This window comes from Hypanus sabinus, chromosome 15 (genome assembly GCF_030144855.1).
Source record: "Hypanus sabinus isolate sHypSab1 chromosome 15, sHypSab1.hap1, whole genome shotgun sequence".
Classification (NCBI taxonomy): Eukaryota; Metazoa; Chordata; class Chondrichthyes; order Myliobatiformes; family Dasyatidae; genus Hypanus; species Hypanus sabinus.
This window is the reverse complement of record NC_082720.1, coordinates 85,382,622-85,401,446: the sequence shown is the minus strand read 5'-3', so window position 1 is coordinate 85,401,446 and position 18,825 is coordinate 85,382,622. Positions and strand designations below refer to the sequence as shown.

General features: G+C 44.3%; 1 protein-coding gene across 6 annotated transcripts in view; it reads right to left on the bottom strand.

The window, feature by feature from the left end:
* The window catches only part of jade2 (jade family PHD finger 2), a 176,115-nt gene that overhangs the window by 11,426 nt on the left and 145,864 nt on the right, over positions 1–18,825 (bottom strand). For all 6 annotated transcript variants that reach the window (XM_059990642.1, XM_059990643.1, XM_059990641.1 and 3 more), the window contains one exon: positions 2,643–2,771. In XM_059990642.1, coding sequence (XP_059846625.1) covers positions 2,643–2,771 — 129 coding nt within the window. The remainder of the gene's footprint in view (positions 1–2,642; positions 2,772–18,825) is intronic.

Genomic DNA, 18,825 nt, shown 5'->3' with positions numbered 1-18,825 from the left:
TCAAATTCCTATCTACTAACAGAAGATGTTTTGGTGCTTTGAATAAGATTGTGGGCATATGAACTCACAGCAACTACTTCAACAAATGATTTTCTTTAATGGTTCCAAAAGTACAATCCCTTCAATGCAAATCGCATTTTTACTGGTCCCTTTGGCTGGAGTTGCTATTCTGCATATTTGTTTGTAGCTTATTTCCTTCCCGCTGCCCGCTTTCTCCTCCCGGGAAGTGGTTTAGACATTAGGGTTGCATAAGATGCCAGACTGGTTGGTATTTCCTCAGTCATTTGGATAGGTGCCCCTGCTATGAACTTGTGGCGACGGGGAGGGGGGTGGTGGTGTTACACTCCAACCTAGCAGCAAGCACACGTTCCTACGGCCAGCAGCAAAGCCTGTGCCGGGTGAGATGAAGCAGGGAACTCCCACTTTGCACTGACTTGGCCGAACTGTCTGCAGGGCTGCCAATGCTGAATGCCAGATGCTGCCCTTTGCCACTGCCCACTACACGGGCAAACACGAGGGAATCTGCAGATGCTGGAAATTCAAGCCACACACACAAAATGCTGGTGGAATGCAGCAGTTCAGGCAGCATCTATAGGGAGGTGCGCTGTCGACTTTTCGGGTCGAGTCCTGACGAAGGGTCAGGACTTCGCTTCTCCCTATAGATGCTGCCTGACCTGCTGCATTCCACCAGCATTTTGTGTGTGTCACTACACTGGAATGGTTTCATGTACTGCCAGCTGGACAAGATACCAACCAGAGGGGATAAAACAAATGCACTAAAACTGGTAATCTGACACTCGTGACTGAATATGCCACTCCGCACTTCCCAGAGAGTAACTGTGTAGCAACAACTGGATGATATAAGCTCCTTTCACCTCAATAATTCTCACTTTACTCTATCACGGTCCATACTATTTGTGCGGAACTTATGTGAAATGACTTTGAACATCCTCTCCTCATCTGGCTGAACGAAACAAACTGACCGTAGTTTGCCCTTACTCTGGAATCTCAATGATGCGGTGTGGCTGGATTCCTCCAGGTTTGTGGGGGGGGGGGGGGTGTTCAGCTCGGGGCTAACAACCCTGACTAGTAAAACCAAATTGTTAGGGAAACAGCAATGAAGAATCCTTTTACACCTGAGTGCGACTGTGTTCCTGAGTCTTCACCCCGGACTTGCGTGACCGACAGTGTGAAAACCGAGAGGAAGCTGCTGACACGATGAAGGAAGCCCTGGACACTGCCAGAGGTCACTACTGCCCAAGAGTCAGCAGAGTAACAAGCAGTAAGTAAGTTCACTGGTGGATAGCAAACAAGGTATAAGCTACTGGTCTGAAGGACGCTATTCTATAATAGCTAAGGGACATTTATTATGAACATGGTCTAGCCATTAAATCCATTTCTTAGGCTTTGTCCATTCTTCCTGCCTTAGTAAAGTGCCCCATGTGTTGGCAAGAATTTCGTCTATGATTAGGAATCAAATGCACCTGTGTCAGACCCTTCTCCAATCCCTTCCATGTAATCCAATTATCTCCTGAAGTAAATTTGTCACCAATATAAAGAATGGAATGCCTCTTTCTACTCTGCTGCCTATCCCTCATTCTTGAGGAACTGCTATTTACCCTGCCAAAGTATTTACTGAAATTACAACGATGTAAGACTTAAACCTGCTTTGTGCCCGGCTAATAACGTACATATACTGTACCTCTATTTAAAAACGTTGAACAACCTTTGATTTAGCTCACTAATTTTTTAACTTCAATCAACTGTCTTTCATAACAGAGTAGATGATTTGTGTTTGGAAAGCATTATATACAAACATCTGTTGAGTTAATGTCACCTACAACAATGCTGAGGCTACATTGACCTTTTTTACCTCTGGGACCCTTATACTTACCAATTTCAGTCCCAGCAGTTGTAATGGTCCAAATTAAAATGGTCACATTATCTGTGGGGTGATGGGATTGGTGTGTTGCGGGGTGGGGGGGGGGTCGCACTTGAGTAACTTGAGCACAACTAAGTATAACCCTGACAAAGCTAAAAGGAAATGATTTTACATTTTTTGGGAACAAAAATCTTTAATGCAGAACTGGCCTGGTTAAAAAGCTGGGAGGTCCCATTTCTGGGGAGATTATCTTCAGAGAGCTGCAGTGGGATTCTGCTCTGCTACATCTTCCGGCCCACTGGAAATATAAATGCTGTTCTATCTTCAGTCTCCTGCTCATCAGTGATGTGCAAAATGAGATCTGGAATGCTTTGCTGCTGTCTAGTAAAGCTCTCTCTCCGAGCTTGATTCAGGGAGAACTACCAATACCAGATAACACAGATAGGGTCTCATGTCATTATTGCCTCAGGCGTTGAAGGAAAATTCACAAGTTTAAAGTAAGCATACAACTTCATTTTCTTTCACTGCCAGGGCAGCTGAGACGTTATCTGTTTATCTTTTCTCCTGGGGAGGAAAGGAGGGCAGTGCTTATCTGGCTTAGAACAATACTCTTGATGTGTGAAGAAACCAGTTGGGAACAAAAATACTCCACCCTCCTTTCAGGACCTTGTTGCCAGCCTCCCAGTTACACAAGGCAACGAACTGTCAACAGCTTCCTGATGTTTTTTTCACAAACGTCAGTAGACATAAGATGACTCACCAAACTGCTTCAGCAAGGATTGCGTTTCACTTGTTAACTTGCCTTTCTTCTCCTGGCTGCCCTTTGATCTGTTCTTCCCACGATCCTTTGGATCACACAGTTTTCCTTTTATTTTCTTCCCAGAATACCCTAGGACAAAGAATCCAACAGAGAGTTTCCTAAATATGGTGACGTGGATCGATGTGTTATCTCGTTAATGGAGAGGATGAGGGTCTTGTGTGAAAGCTACAGGGTCAGATCCAGGGTAAAATAACCTCAGGAAAATAGATTCCAGACAACAAAGTGGCACAGCTCACCGAAGCACTTATGTGCCACGTTACTTAGCAAGGGAACATTAAATATCACGACAGCAATTATCTTGAAGATCATCGTCATGCTGCTGCAGAGAGGACTGAGCGAAGCCAGAGGAGGGAAGTCTATGGACTGTCTCACAAACTTCTTATCAGACAATTCCATATGGAATCCAGTGTCAGATTGTATATCTGTTTTCCTGACTACAATTAATGGGAGAAAAATTGGATTATTTTTCAATTATTTTAGTTAAGATTATAACTAAATTCTCTAATACTAGCAAGAGCAGTATTAGTCAATCATAACATACATGGAAGCGAATGCCACATAGACCTATCTATCTAGAAAAACAATTAAGCTATGGGAGGGAGGTCAGTACAAAGCAGGTTGGTCCACAATTTGAAAACAAAGATTGTAATTGTGTCAATGTGATTTATTTCAATTTGTGTTAATTTTCATTCAGGTCAAGTGTATTATTGTGAGCTTCTCTTGCATCCATTTATAGCATCGGGAAATGGCACATGATGTAGTGTGTGTGTCTCTTTCAACAAAGCTTTGTAAATAACGAACAGTACAGCTGAAGAATTATACCCCTTGTCAACTGGATAATGTGTTTTATCAGATATGTAAATAAAGAATTCTGGTCATCTGTATGACTCTATGGAAACTTTAAGCATTTTACTTCATCTGAAACTGGATCTGAAGCAACCATTACTGGTGTTTAATTTCCCTGTTTTTACATCAGAAGTTCTGTTGAAATCCGGAATGCAAGGTGCAAAACAGTTGACAGGCTTATTGGTTTTGGTCTAACTGTAATGCAGTAAATTATTGAACTTAAAAAGCATCTTAGATCAAGTAACAGTTTAAAATGCAAAGATGGTAGCCTAGAAATTCAGTGCACAAAATACAACTGCAGTATTAATTGTAGTAGTCAGGCAACCCATTTCAGCAACTGTCTGAAGTCAGGAAGACCCATCATGCAGATTTCAAATGTAGATTGTCAATGTTCCATGGGCCAATTCCTCGATGAAATTTGTAGAATTCAATTGAATTTATTTCTTATATCCTTCATATACATGATTCAAAATTAAAGATCTTCACATTACATCTGTCTAAATGTGCAATGTGTAATTTGTAGTATAATATAATAAATAGTATGTACAATAGGGTAGTCAATATTACATAGAGATACAGTTGTGTCAGCGTGAGATAAGCAGTCTGATGTCCTGGTGGAAGAAGCTGTCTTTTATGCTGCGTTATCGTTTTCCAGATGGTAGCAGCTAGAATAGACCATGGCTGAGGTGAATTGGGTCCCCGATGATTCTTCAGGCCCTTTTTACACACCTGTCTTTGGAAATGTTTTGAATAATGGGAAGTTCACTTTTACAGATGTGCTGGGCTGTCCGCACCACTCTCTGCAGAGTCCTGCGATTGAGGGAAGTACAGTTCCCATACCAGGCAGTGACGCAGCCAGTCAGGATGCTCTCAATTGTGCCCCTATAGAAAGTTCTTAGGATTTGGGGGCCCACACCAAACTTCTTTAATCATCTGAGGTGAAAGAAGCACTGTGGTGTCTTTTTCATCACACAGCCAGTATGTTTATACTGCGGAACTTAAAGCTGTTCATCCTCTCAACCCCAAATCTATTGATGTCAGTAGCGTTAGCCTATCTCCATTCCTCCTGTAGTCTACAACCAGCTCCTTTGCCTTTACGACAATGAGGGAGAGATTGTTTTCTTGACACCACTGTGTCAGGGAGATGACTTCTTCTCTGTAGGCTGCCTGATTATTATTTGAGATTGGGCCATTCAGTGTAGTATTGTCAGTAAATTTAATTAGCAGATTGGAGCTGTGGGTGGCGACAGAGTCATGGGTATATGGGGAGTAAAGGAGGGGACTCAGTACATAGCCCTGAGGAGCACCTGTGTTGAGGGTCGGAGAGGCAGAGGTGAAGGAGCCCACTCTTACTACCTGCCTGTGATCTGAAGCCTTAGTGTAGAAGCAAATAATTGACTAAGAACGATAGGACATCAATATAGGAAATGGACGATTGGAAATGCATAGTGCCACATCAATAATAGGAACCTTTTCTAGTTTCCTAAGAGAGCAGTCCAGATCACTCATTCAAAAGAAAACACCTCCAGCATTATACACAATATACTGTACACTACAATAAAGTGTCCATCTGAATTTGCATACGTTTTCAGAATGGGCCTTAAAGCTACATTCTGACGCAGACATAAGATGTCATGACTGGCTTTAGGCGAGCTTGAGATTGCCTGAGCTGTCAATTGTGAGTGAGTGCAAAATCTAAAAAGCTCTCCCTTTTTCTCTTCACAGTTAGAGCACTAGGATAGTGGAATGCTCCTCTTGCAGGATGTGGGAAGGCAGGGAGACCTCCCGTGTCACTGACAATGACACCCGCAGGGAGTGCATCCAGCTGCAGCTTCTCACAGACTTCGTTAGGGGATGGAGTTGAACTCTGCATCATTCAGCAGGCTGAAGGCTTGGCTGATTAGAGATACAGGGGGGTAGTTATGCCTGAGGTGCAGGACACAGGGAAAAGGGATAGACAGCCAGTGCAGGGTAGCCCTGTGGCCGTACGCCTTAATAACAAGTATATTGCTTTGGATGCTGTTGGAGGGGGTGAACTAACAGAGGAAAATCGCAATGGTTAGGTCTCTGGCTCTGTGACTCAGAAGGGAAGGGGGAAGAAGTAGTAGTGATAAGGGATTCATAGGTTAGAGGAACGCACAGTAAGTTCTGTGGACGAAAATGAGATTCCTGGATGGTATATTGCCTCCCTGGTGTCAAGGTCAGGGACATCTCAGATCAAGATAACATTACGTTATTGATGGTATAACATTATTAAGGGTAGAGTAAGCAGTCAGAGGTCATGGTCCATATCGATACCAATGACATAGCAGGAAAAATGACAAGGTCCTCCAAAAATTGTTCAGGGAGTTAGGGGCCAAGTTAAAGATAGGATCTCCAGGGTTGTGATAACATTACCTGTGTCGTGTGCTAATGAGGTCAGAAATAGGAAGGTAATAAAGTTTAACACGTGGCTGAAGAGATGGTCCAAGTCTCCACTCCCACCCCCCTGCCGCACCCCATTTTCCCGTGCTCCAGAGAAGAGCCCTAAACCTTTCCCTATAGCTCAGATTGTCAAGTTCTGCCAATATCCCAGAAAATTTTCCTGCAGTCTCAATTTTATTGATATCTTTCCTATAGATAGGTGACCAGACTGCACATAATACTCCAAGTGAAACCTCAACAATATTTTATGCAGCGTCAATATAACCTTCCAGCTCCTGCACACAATATTCTGATTTACGAAACACAATGTGTCAAAAGCTCTCTTTGCTATACTATCTACTTGTGAGGCCACTTTCCAAGAATCATGGATCTGTATTCACAGGTCCCTCTTCTCTACTGCACTCAATGCCCAGTCGTTCGCTGTGTAAGCTCCACCCTGGCTGAACCTCCCAAAGTGCAACACCTCACAACCGAGACTGCACTAAATTCCACCCGCCATTTTCCAGCTGCTTTCGAACCTACTGCAAGCTTTGACAGCCTTCCTTGCTGTCTACTACATTCCAATCTTGTTGTCACCCGCAAGTTTGCATTACAGTTTATCACATTATCATCCAAATCACTGACAAACACCAATGGCCCCAGTACTGATCCCTGCAGCACTCCACTTGTCACAAATTTCCAGTCAGAGAGATAACCACCTACTATCAATCTCTGGCTTCTCCTGTGACGCCAATGTCTAATGCATTTTACTACCTCATTCTGAATGCCTGGTGACTGAACTTCCTTGACCAGCCTCCACTGTTAAAGACCACACAGACAACACCAACTGCCTCTTCTTCACCAACTTTCCTGTCAGCCTTCTCAAGGAACTCTCTAAGATTGTAGGCACAACCTACCACGCTCAAAGATGTCAACAATCCCCAAATTAGGCCCCATCTATTCAAATACTTATATAGCCGTTCTTTAGAATACAAGAACTTACCCACTACTGATGTCAGGCTCACTGGCTTATAATTTCCTGGCTTATTCTTAAGAGCTTTTCTTAAACAACAGAACAACACTGGAGGATCAGAGGGATCTTGGGGTCTGAGTCCATTGGATGCTCAAGCGCAAGTTGACTCTATGGTTAAGAAGGGGTAAGGTGTATTGCCCTTCATCAATCATGGAATTGAATTTAGGAGCCAAGAGGTAATGTTGCAGCTATATAGGACCCTGGTCAGACCCCACTTGGAGTACTGTGTTCAGTTCTGGTCACCTCACTACAGGAAGGATGTGGAAGCCATAGAAAGGGAGCAGAGGAGATTTACAAAGATGTTGCCTGGATTGGCGAGCATGCCTTATGAGAATAGGTTGAGTGAACTCGGCCTTTTCTCCTTGGAGCGACAGAGGATGAGAGGTGACCTGATAGAGGTGTATAAGATGATGAAAGGCATTGATCATGTGTATAGTCAGAGGCTTTTTCCCAGGGCTGAAATGCTTGTCTTTTAAGAGACTTTTGGATAGGTACATGGAGCTTAGAAAAACAGAGGGCTATGGGTAACCCTAGTAATTTCTAAGGTAGGGACATGTTCGGCACAACTTTGTGGGCTGAAGGGCCTGTATTGTGCTGTAGGTTTTCTATGTTTTTATGTTCTATTAGCTATCCTCCAGTCCTCCTGCATATCACCCGTGGTTAGGGGCATTCTAAATACCTCTTCCAGGGGCCCTGCATTTTCTGGACTAGTTTCCCACAAGGTCCGAGGGTCACCTCATCAGTCCATGAGGACTTATCCACCTTAATCTGCCTCAAGACTTCCTCTTCTGTAATCCAGATACGGTCCATAATCTCACTACCTTTTTTTGCCTCAGTTAAAATTGTATGTCTAAATGGAAATTGCAGTACCAATGTAAGCATAATTCAAAGCAAGTGGCCAGCTGAATTGTACTGTGGTGTGAGACCACTGTAATCACCCTTCATTGTAGAAAAAGCTTCCACACAAATAGTGCCCCTGAACATAATCCATGATATTGAATTTCTGAGCAGCTGTGCGTATCAAGCATCAAAGATGACTAAATGAACTAAAACTTAAAAGAAGATGTTGCTGTGAGTTTAGCATTTTCCTGTGTCATGTGTCATTTAGACTTTTTTTTCTTGTTTTAGGAAGAACTGGAGGGTAACTGAGCTGAATTCGGTAATACACAATAGATATCATTTCAGATGGAGCACTGGGCTGTACGCAACTTTTTCTTAACTTCATGTTTTTCTTCTGGCTATTTAGACATTTTGTACTACTTAATTTACTCAAGTCCTTTCACAGCTTTCTTGAAAGCTCTGTCCTCATTTTTATCTCAAAAGCCAATATATATCTTGTAAAACAGCGGCCTTTGTGTTTCTTTTCATTAATGCTGTTTTTAAAACAGAAGTTTCACTTATTAGGATTTGTTTTGGATCCTCCTGCTTGGCCCAGAGACGTTGCTCTGAAAGCATCCACTAGGGGGTCTACAAGAGCAGGAATCACCTCGGCATGAAGATATCTGTTGTCAAGTGGACGCACATGCCTGGCCCCGTGGGACAGTTGGGACCTTGATTTTGGTCCTTTACTGTCTTTACTGCACAGAACTCCAAACTGTCTCCCCTTTGCCAGCCACTGTTCTTATTGCCAATGTAAAAATGTCCCCTCTCCCAGGGCTGGCACCATCACTGTTCCTTGCAAAAGTGGTACCTGCTGTTGTCTCTCCACCACAGATCAATGCTGTGGTGTTGCTTTGGGGCTGACCCCACAGTACCTTCTATCAGCACTGGTCATATGCTTTAACTCTTTAGCCATCACTAATGTTTCACTGTTCCTGGCCCCACATCGCTCTGTTCCCATGGCCGGAAAATGTTCATGTCACCAGCAAAGAACACTGGAATCAACATAACTCCTGAATCCAACCTCCCTGCGTTAAATTTTCCGCGATGCCCGAAGAGATTAATGAACATAAACCTGATACTGAATGCAAATTTCAAGATACAAATTATTTTTAAACCGGTCGTGCAAACAGAAGATTGCACGACCAGCTGCTTCAAATTTCTCTGAACTCACTCACCAGACTAGTCTGTCTGTGCTCAGCTTTACTTGTAAAATAAAAACATTGTGACGCTGCCCAGTGGCCACTGTGTGTTCAAATTGCCGATAACAAACACCCACAAGTTTAGACGGCCCCCATGTCACTTGTCACGAAACAAAAAGGTACAACCAGAATTGTGCAGCAACCACAGGAAGTGACCTACGTCATCTAAAATTTTCCAGCTCTGATCTGGCACATCCACAAAAACAACGCAGGAATGGAGTTAACCCATTCAATGCTCTCAGTGCTACGCAGAGAGCCAGGACAGTTGTCAGCAGCCTTAATAAGCTCTGGAAATCTGAAATAAAAATTCCAAATTGCTGGAGATACTCAGTAAGTTGACTAGAAGCTGTGGAGAAATCAAAAGCAGATTGGGTAGCGATTTAGTTGAGCAACTCTGCTCACATTCGAAGGGTGATCCTGGGCTTCCAGCTCTCTATCACCTTAAATCTTTCTCCTGCTCCGTTCGTCTGGCTCTGACTATTATGCTGACCCATTGCATTACTCGAGGAACAACATTCCATCACCAGTCGAGGCATATTGCAGCTCTCAGAACTTAAAACTGAATTCGATAATTTTAGGACCAGTCCATTCTGAAGAAAGGTCGTCAACTTGTAACGTTACCTCAGCTTTTCTGTCTCTACAGTTGCTGCTATACTTGCTAGGCATTTCCAGGATTCACTTTATTTCATATTTCTAGCATCTGCAGTGTTTTATATCTCACAGTGCCAGCACCATTTTCAATAGGTTTCAACAGGTACATTCAATGCCAATTTTTCAACGCTCTGTTCATTTATCCCCTTTTATTTGATTAGACAAATCAAGAGTAACTTCATCAATCTCCCTCAGAATTGTAGCATCCTTCACCCTCTCTCGATGTCCATGCTTTCACAAACACTCCCCTTCTTCAATCTACCCCTCCCTCTGTAATGTCAAGCATCTTTGACTTTCATTGTTCCTCATCACTGGCCATACAATACAGGAGCAGAATTAGGCCATTTGGCCCATCGAATCTGCTCCACTATTTCATCATGGCTGATCCAATTTTCCTCTCGGTCCCAATCTCCTGCCTTCACCCGTATCCCTTCATACCCTGACTAATTATGAATCTATCAACCTCTGCCTTAAGTATACATAAAGCCTTGGCCTCCACAGCTACCTGTTGCAACAAATCCCACAGATACTCTGCTCTCTGGCTAAAGGAATTTCTCTTCATCTCCATTCTAAATGGACACCTTCCTGTTCCGAGGCTGTGTCCTTTGGTCTTAGATTTCTCCACAATAGGAAACATCCTTTCCACATCCACTCTATTGAGGCCTTTCAACATTTGATAGGTTTCAATGAGATCCCCTCTCCGTTCTTCAGTCTCCCGCCTTTGTCAGTGACTGAAACGTTAACTGTTTCTCTCTCCACTAATGCTGCCTGATCTGCCGAGTATTTCCAGCATTTCTATATCTATTTCTCTTCATGCTTTACTGGAGTGAATTAGGTCTAAGATGATGCCAGCCTAATACCTCAAGAAAGCTGCACTAACCGAGCCACTGTGTTTTGGATCGGACTTGACACTGAGGCTCTGCCTGGTTTCTTGAGTGAATGATATAGTAGATTTCAAAAAGCAGAAGTCTTTGCACAGAATTTCACTCACTCATCAATAAAGCAGATAGTCTAACTTTAGCTTCCCGTTTGTGCAATCCTGCTCTGTGCTGTTTATTTATAAAACATTACAAAAGGGTGAGGGATATTTTGAGATTGTAAATGGTACTACACAGATTTGAATTGTTTCCTTCAGTTACAGGTTCACTGTTGACTGCACATCTCGCCGGAGTTATTTGCAACTCAAAGGTAAACAGTATTACTACACATTTAGTGCTTAGCCTCATTATAGCACAGAATCATGGGGACCACAGGAACTGGGATAAACAAATTGGGAGAGGACTGCAATGTATCTGTGGGGGAAGAGGAGGACCGGGTCCCAATGCAGGATATCGACCCAAAATGTCAACAATTCCTTCTCCTTTTCAGAAGCCGATCGGCCTGCTCAGCTCCTCCAGCGGTCTGTGTTCTTTCTAATGCAGGATAATCTCGAGTTTAAGAGTTGGACTGTGGTGTCTGAACTGCACTGCTGCTTTGTCACACTGCAGCTTCAAAGACAGCAGCGGAGCAGATGTGCTGACTGTGGTGAACTACATATACCTGTCTGGACACGCCCCCTGCTGACTGCTCCTGTGGCTCCTCCCACTGACCCCGGTATAAAGGCGATCAAGGCCTGAGCCCGGCATCTCAGTCTCCAGGATGTAGTATGGTGGTCAACCACTGCTTGTTCCTTCTTCCAGTCAATAAAAGCCGATATCTCGCCTTACGTCTCAGAGTGAGTTATTGATGGTGCATAACGGACTCAAAACTGCAGCAGCTGGAAAAGTCACTTTAAGACTGTGCAACCGAACGGAACTTTCCAAAAGACAGGGAGAGTATCTGTCAGAACACAGACACTGCTTTGCTTGCAGCTGCCTGGTGACAGGCTGTGCCTCCACCACATCTATGCTGCTCCCAGTAATCCGTCCATTATCATTCCTTAATGTGACATACACCAAATGCAACATTACACAATACAGATGGTTATTAAGAATGTTTCTACGTGTTTTGTACATTGGTATTCAATAACGTGTACCAGTAAGTTCTGTCTGTTCCTGGCCCTTTAGTGAGGATGTCACCACCTGTCAACTGCAAAGAATATCACACCTTCTGGTGTTACTGTCACACTTGCCAACAGCACAGCAACTTCAGGAGTCTTTTTTAAGCACCATCTGAGGTACTAGGATCTCAAGAGCAAGGTCTGTGGTTCAGCTTAAGACTGAATGAAGCCCATCTTTGCCCCCCACTGCAAGTAAATTTTGAAAATTGGCTTCCTTTCTCTGAAAGCAATGCAGTGAATTAAATGGCGAGTGAATCAAACCAGATGTAATCAAATCGACCGAACCAAGTGGATCAAAACCAGATTTTGTCTTCTTTTGTAACTTGCTCCTTGAATTAAATATCTGAACCAAGAGCTACAGTTGGATAGCAAATCAGAAGAAAAAAATTCTGGCCAATATTTACAGAACTCTAAAGACCGAGCTCCCTACATTCCAATCAGTCAGTTCTTTTCCACTCTCTCCAGTAGAAAAAAATTAAAATGAATAATAACCTCTTCTTGGTGAGGATTTGACATTCCTCTAGTTTGGAAAGTAACTTTAACTCAGTGAAAATGCTCAAGCAACCAACAGGTGGTTTTGGAAGTGGTGGGACAGTAGGTAAACTGAGGTGAAGCTCTGAAATGCATGAAGATGCTGCAGTCGCTCCTACTTGTCCACCTCCATGTTCTTGTATACTCTTTCTAAATGACTTCTGTTGCAGAGAAGTACGATTTGTGGCTACAGTGGGGGAACCCCTTCGTTTATTAATCTGAGTCATACCTTTTTGCAGTTTCAAAGTCTGCTCAGAACAGTTCATTTAAATCATTTATATAATATTTAGTTGGCAGGGTGAATCAGTTAAACAAGTGTTACAGGCTGTATCTGACCTTTTGCAGCCAACTTGAAGTCCATGCAGTCAATCTGGAAGAACGCCGAATGGGCTTCCATACAACGGATGCTCCAGCTGCTGGTGAACAAAGTCTGGAACTGCCAGGTAACGCAGCATGGCAGAAAAAGATCCATGATGGTGTGCACTAGCTGTTGTGGGACTTTTGGAAAAAAACCCAGGTTCAAAAGCTTAGCATAAACAAATGCAGGGGGAATTCCTTCAATAAAATCTGAATGTGCCGCAGGGCCAAAAGGCTGGTTATGAGTGTAATTTCAAGCCCAGGATTTTACCACTGACAGGTCTGAATAGCATCTAACTGGAGTTTCTTTTCATTCCCCGAGATCTGAAAACATTTGTTAAAGCTGAAGACACAGTAAGTGTGATGCAAGTGGTTCCATATGTCGGTTACGTTATAATTGCAATTGGTGCTATGGAGAGAGAACTACCTTGTATATGGCAATTCTTGGGGGATGAGGGATGGAGGGAGGAAAGGCCATCAGAAAAAACTCCTTCACCCGGTCTCTATGCAGTGAAAAAACGCCTCAGTTTTGGCTTCCCTTTTTAAACCAGCTACCTCTCTTTTCCTTTAAGATGTTCCTGAAAATGCCAGTCCTGATGGGGGATCTAGACCTGAAATGTTGTGTTTATTTCACTCCATTGAAACTGCCCTACCTGCTGAGTTCCTCCACTACTTTGAGTGTGTTGCTCCTGAACGAGCTCCTCAGAGGTTTTCCATCCGAGATTTTGGTCAGCTGACCTAGAGTCTCCATCTGTGGCTTCCTGCCAGTTTATTTTTGATGGGACTTCAACGTTTCTCCTGGGGACATTTCGCTGGCCTATAGGTGATTTGAAAATGAGGAGGATACAAATGAAGACGTACAAACATGCTGGATAAACTCAGCAGGTCGGGCAGCATCCACTGAAAGGACCAGTCAATGTTTCGGGTCGGGACCCTTCGTCAGGACTAAAGAAGGAGGGGGCAGGGGTGGGGGGGAGGGTGGAAAACCAATCAGAGGAAAGATCAAAGGGTGGGGGAGGGGGAGTGGGGAGGGGATAGACAGGAGAAGTGAAGAAGGAATCTAAGGGGAAAGCACTATGGGTAAAAAAACATAGAAACATAGAAAATAGGCACAGGAGTAGGCCATTCGGCCCTTCGAGCCTGCACTGCCATTCAGTATGATCATGGCTCATCATCCAACTCAGAACCCTGTACCTGCTTTCTCTCCATACCCCCTGATCCCTTTAGCCACAAGGGCCATATCTAACTTCCTCTTAAATATAGCCAATGAACCAGCCTCAACTGTTTCCTGTGGCAGAGAATTCCACAGATTCACCATTCTCTGTGTGAAGAAGTTTTTCCTCATCTCGGCCCTAAAAGGCTTCCCCTTTATCCTTAAACTGTGACCCCTCGTTCTGGACTTCCCCAATATCGGAAAAAATCTTCCAGCATCTAGCCTGTCCAATCCCTTTAGAATTTTATACATTTCAATAAGATCCCCCCTCAATCTTCTAAATTCCAGTGAGTATAAGCCTAGTCGATCCAGTCTTTCTTCATATGAAAGTCCTGCCATCCCAGGAATCAATCTGGTGAACCTTCTCTGTACTCCCTCTATGGCAAGAATGTCTTTCCTCAGATTAGGGGACCAAAACTGCACACAATATTCTAGGTGCGGTCTCACCAAGGCCTTGTACAACTGCAGTAGAACCTCCCTGCTCCTGTACTCAAATCCTTTGCTATGAATGCCAACATACCATTTGCCTTTTTCACCACCTGCTGTAACTGCATGCCCACCTTCAATAACTGGTGTACAATGACACCCAAGTCTTGTTGCATCTCCCCTTTTCCTAATCGGCCACCGTTCAGATAATAATCTGTTTTCCTGTTCTTGCAACCAAAGTGGATAACCTCACTTTTATCCACATTAAATTGCATCTGCCATGAATTTGCCCACTCACCTAACCAATCCAAGTCACCCTGCATCCTCTTAGCATCCTCCTCACAGCTAACACCGCCGCCCAGCTTCGTGTCATCCGCAAACTTGGAGATGCTGCATTTAATTCCCTCGTCTAAATCATTAATATATATTGTAAACAACTGGGGTCCCAGCACTGAGCCTTGCGGTACCCCACTAGTCACGGCCTGCCATTCTGAAAAGGTCCCGTTTACTCCCACTCTTAGCTTCCTGTCTGCCAACCAATTCTCTATCCATATCAATACCACACCCCCAATACTGTGTGCTTTAAGTTTGCACACTAATCTCCTGTGTGGGACCTTGTCAAAAGCCTTTTGAAAATCTAAATATACCACATCCACTGGCTGTCCCCTATCCACTCTACTAGTTACATCTTCAAAAAATCATCAGACATGATTTTCCTTTCACAAATCCATGCTGACTTTGTCCGATGATTTCACTTCTTTCCAAATGTGCTGTTATCACATCTTTGATAACCAACTCTAGCATTTTCCCCACCACCGATGTCAGACTAACCGGTCTATAATTCCCCGGTTTCTCTCTCCCTCCTTTTTTAAAAAGTGGGGTTACATTAGCCACCGTCCAATCCTCAGGAACTAATCCAAAATCTAAGGAGTTTTGAAAAATTATCACTAATGCATCCACTATTTCTTGGGCTACTTCCTTAAGCACTCTGGGATGCAGACCTTCTGGCCCTGTGGATTTATCTGCCTTTAATCCCTTCAATTTAGCTAACACCACTTCCCTACTAACATGTATTTCCCTCAGTTCCTCCATCTCACTAGACCCTCGGTCCCTTACTATTTCCGGAAGATTATTTATGTCCTCCTTAGTGAAGACAGAACCAAAGTAGTTATTCAATTGGTCTGCCATGTCTTTGTTCCTTATGATCAATTCACCTGTTTCTGACTGTAAGGGACCTACATTTGTCTTGACCAATCTTTTTCTTTTCACATATCTATAAAAGCTTTTACAGTCAGTTTTTATGTTCCCTGCCAGTTTTCTCAATCTTTTTTCCCTTTCCTAATTAAGCCCTTTGTCCTCCTCTGCTGGACTCTGAGTTTCTCCCAGTCCTCAGGTGTGCCGCTTTTTTTTGCTACTTTATATGTTTCTTCTTTGGACTTGATACTATCCCTAATTTCCCTTGTCAGCCGCGGGTGCACTACCTTCTCTGGTTTATTCTTTGGCCAAACTGGGATGAACAATTGTAGTTCATCCATGCAATCTTTAAATGCTTGCCATTGCATATCCACCGTCAACCCTTTAAGTATCATCTGCCAGTCTATCTTAGTTAATTCACGTCTCATACCTTCAAAGTTACCCTTCTTTAAGTTCAGAACCTTTGTTTCTGAATTAACTACGTCACTCTCCATCTTAATGAAGAATTCCACCATATTATGGTCACTCTTACCCAAGGGGCCTCGCACGACAAGATTGCTAACTAACCCTTCCTCATTGCTCAATACCCAATCTAGAATGGCTTGCCCTCTAGTCGGTTCCTCGACATGTTGGTTCAGAAAACCATCCCGCATACATTCCAAGAAATCCTCTTCCTCAGCACCCTTACCAATTTGGTTCGCCCAATCTATATGTAGATTGAAGTCACCCATTATAACTACTATTCCTTTATTGCACGCATTTCTAATTTCCTGTTTAATGCCATCCCCAACCTCACTACTACTGTTAGGTGGCCTGTACACAACTCCCACCAGCATTTTCTGCCCCTTAGTGTTATGCAGCTCTACCCATATCGATTCCACATCCTCCAGGCTAACGTCCTTCCTTTCTATTGCGTTAATCTTCTCTCTAACCAGCAATGCTACCCCACCTCCTTTTCTTTCCTGTCTATCCCTCCTGAATATTGAATATCCCTGGATGTTGAGCTCCCATCCTTGGTCACCCTGGAGCCATGTCTCTGTGATCCCAACTATATCATATTCATGAATAACTATCTGCACATTCAATTCATCCACCTTGTTACGAATGCTCCTCGCATTGACACACAAAGCCTTCAGGCTTGTTTTTACAACACTCTTAGCCCTTATACAATTATGTTGAAAAGTGGCTCTTTTTGCTTTTTGCCCTGGATTTGCCTGCTCGCCTCTTATTACTTTTCACCTTACTACTTTTTGCTTCTACCCTCATTTTACACCCCTCTGTCTCTCTTCACTTGTTCCCATCCCGCTGCCACATTAGTTTAAAGCCTCCTGAACAGCAGTAGCAAACGCTCCCCCTAGGACATTGGTTCCAGTCCAGCCCAGGTGCAGACAGTCCTGTTTATACAGGTTCCACCTCCCCCAGGACTGGTTCCAATGCCCCAGAAATTTGAATCCCTCCCCCTTGCACCATTTTTCAAACCACGTATTCATCTGAAATATCCTCCTATTTCTACTCTGACTAGCATGTGGCACTAGTAGTAATCTAGAGATTATTAGCTTTGTGGTCCTACTTTTTAGTTTATCTCCTAACTCCCTAAATTCACCTTGTAGGACCTCATCCAGTCTTTTTACCTATATCGTTGGTACCTATGTGCACCACAACCACTGGCTGTTCACCCTCCCATTCCAGAATGTCCTGCAGCCGCTCAGAGACATCCCTGACCCTTGCACCAGGGAGGCAACATACCATCCTGGAGTCTCGTTTGCGGCCGCAGAAACTCCTATCTATTCCCTTTACAATCGAATCCCCTATAACTATAGCCCTGCCACTCCCTTTCCTTCCCTCCTGTGCCACAGAGCCATCCATGGTGCAATGAACTCGACTGCTGCTGCCTTCCCCTGATGAGACATCTCCCCCAACAGTATCCAAAACAGTATATCTGTTTAGGAGGGAGATGACCTCAGGGGACTCCTGCACTACCTGCCTACTGCTACGCTGTCTAGTGGCCACCCCTTCCCTTTCTGCCTGTGTAGCCCTTACCTGCGGTGTGGCCAACTCACTGAACGTGCTATTCACTACTTTCTCAGCATTGCGGATGCTCCAGTATGAATCCAATTGCAGCTCCAGATGCTCAGTGCGTTCTGCCAGAAGCTGCAGTTGGACACACTTTCTGCACAGTCATCAGGGACACTCGAAGTATCCCTGATTTCCCACATGCTGCAGGATGAACAAACCACAGGGCCGATCTCAGCTGCCATGACCTACCCAATACTTGCCTCAACTTTTGAAACTTTCTCCTTTGAAAGGAATTTAGCCGGCCTTACCTCACTTGGAGTGAAGCTCGTCCTCAGCCTCTTCTCGTCGAAGCCTCTCGAGTCAAAGCCTCAAATCTCCACTCCTTCAGTGGCCGCTTTCCACAGGCCGCTCCGCTTGAGGTAACCCTCTATTTATTTGTTTGAGCTTTTCAAACTGCTTGGTCACCTGACTTCGATTGCCCAATCAGCTGCTTTCTGCTGAGTCTGAGCTATTCAAATCTTGATTGTCTAATCAACGGCTTTCTGCTGAGCTATTCAAATCTTGATTGACTTGATTGCACAGTCCAACTGCCAAAACTGCCAGAATCTCTCGAGTCAAAGCCTCAAATCTCCACTCCTTCACTGGCCCACTCACTCAGTGGCTGCTTTCCAGTGAGTAGAAGAAGGCAGAGTCATGAGAGGTGATAGGCAGCTAGAAGAGGAGACAGAGTGAAGGTGGGATGGGGGAAGGGAGAGGGAGGGAATTACCGGAAGTTGGAGAATTTGATGTTCATACCAAGGGGTTGGAGACGATCCAGACGGTATATGAGGTGTTGATCCTCCAACCAAAGTTTGGCCTCATCATGGCAGCAGGGGAGGCCATGTATGGCCATATCCGAATGGGAATGTGAAGTGAGTGGCAACCGGGAGATCCTGTCTGTTGCGGCAGACGGAGCGTAGGTGCTCGACTAAGCGGTCCCCCAATCTGCGTCGGATCTCGTCAATGTAGAGGAGGACACACCGGGAGCACCGGATGCAATAGATTACCCCAACAGACTCAAAAGTGAAGTGTTGCCTCACCTGGAAGGACTGTTTGGGGCCCTGAATGGTGGTAAGAGAGGATGTGTAGGACAGGTGTAGCACTTACGCTTGCAGGGATAAGTGGCAGGTGGGAGATCTGTGGGGAGGGACATGTGGACCAGGCAGTCGCAGAGGGAACGATCCCTGTGAAAAGCAGAGAGGGGTAGAGAGGGAAAGATGTGCTTGGTAGCGGGGTCCTGTTGAAGGTGGTGGAAGTTGCGGAGGATAATATGCTGGATCTGGAGGCTGGTGGGG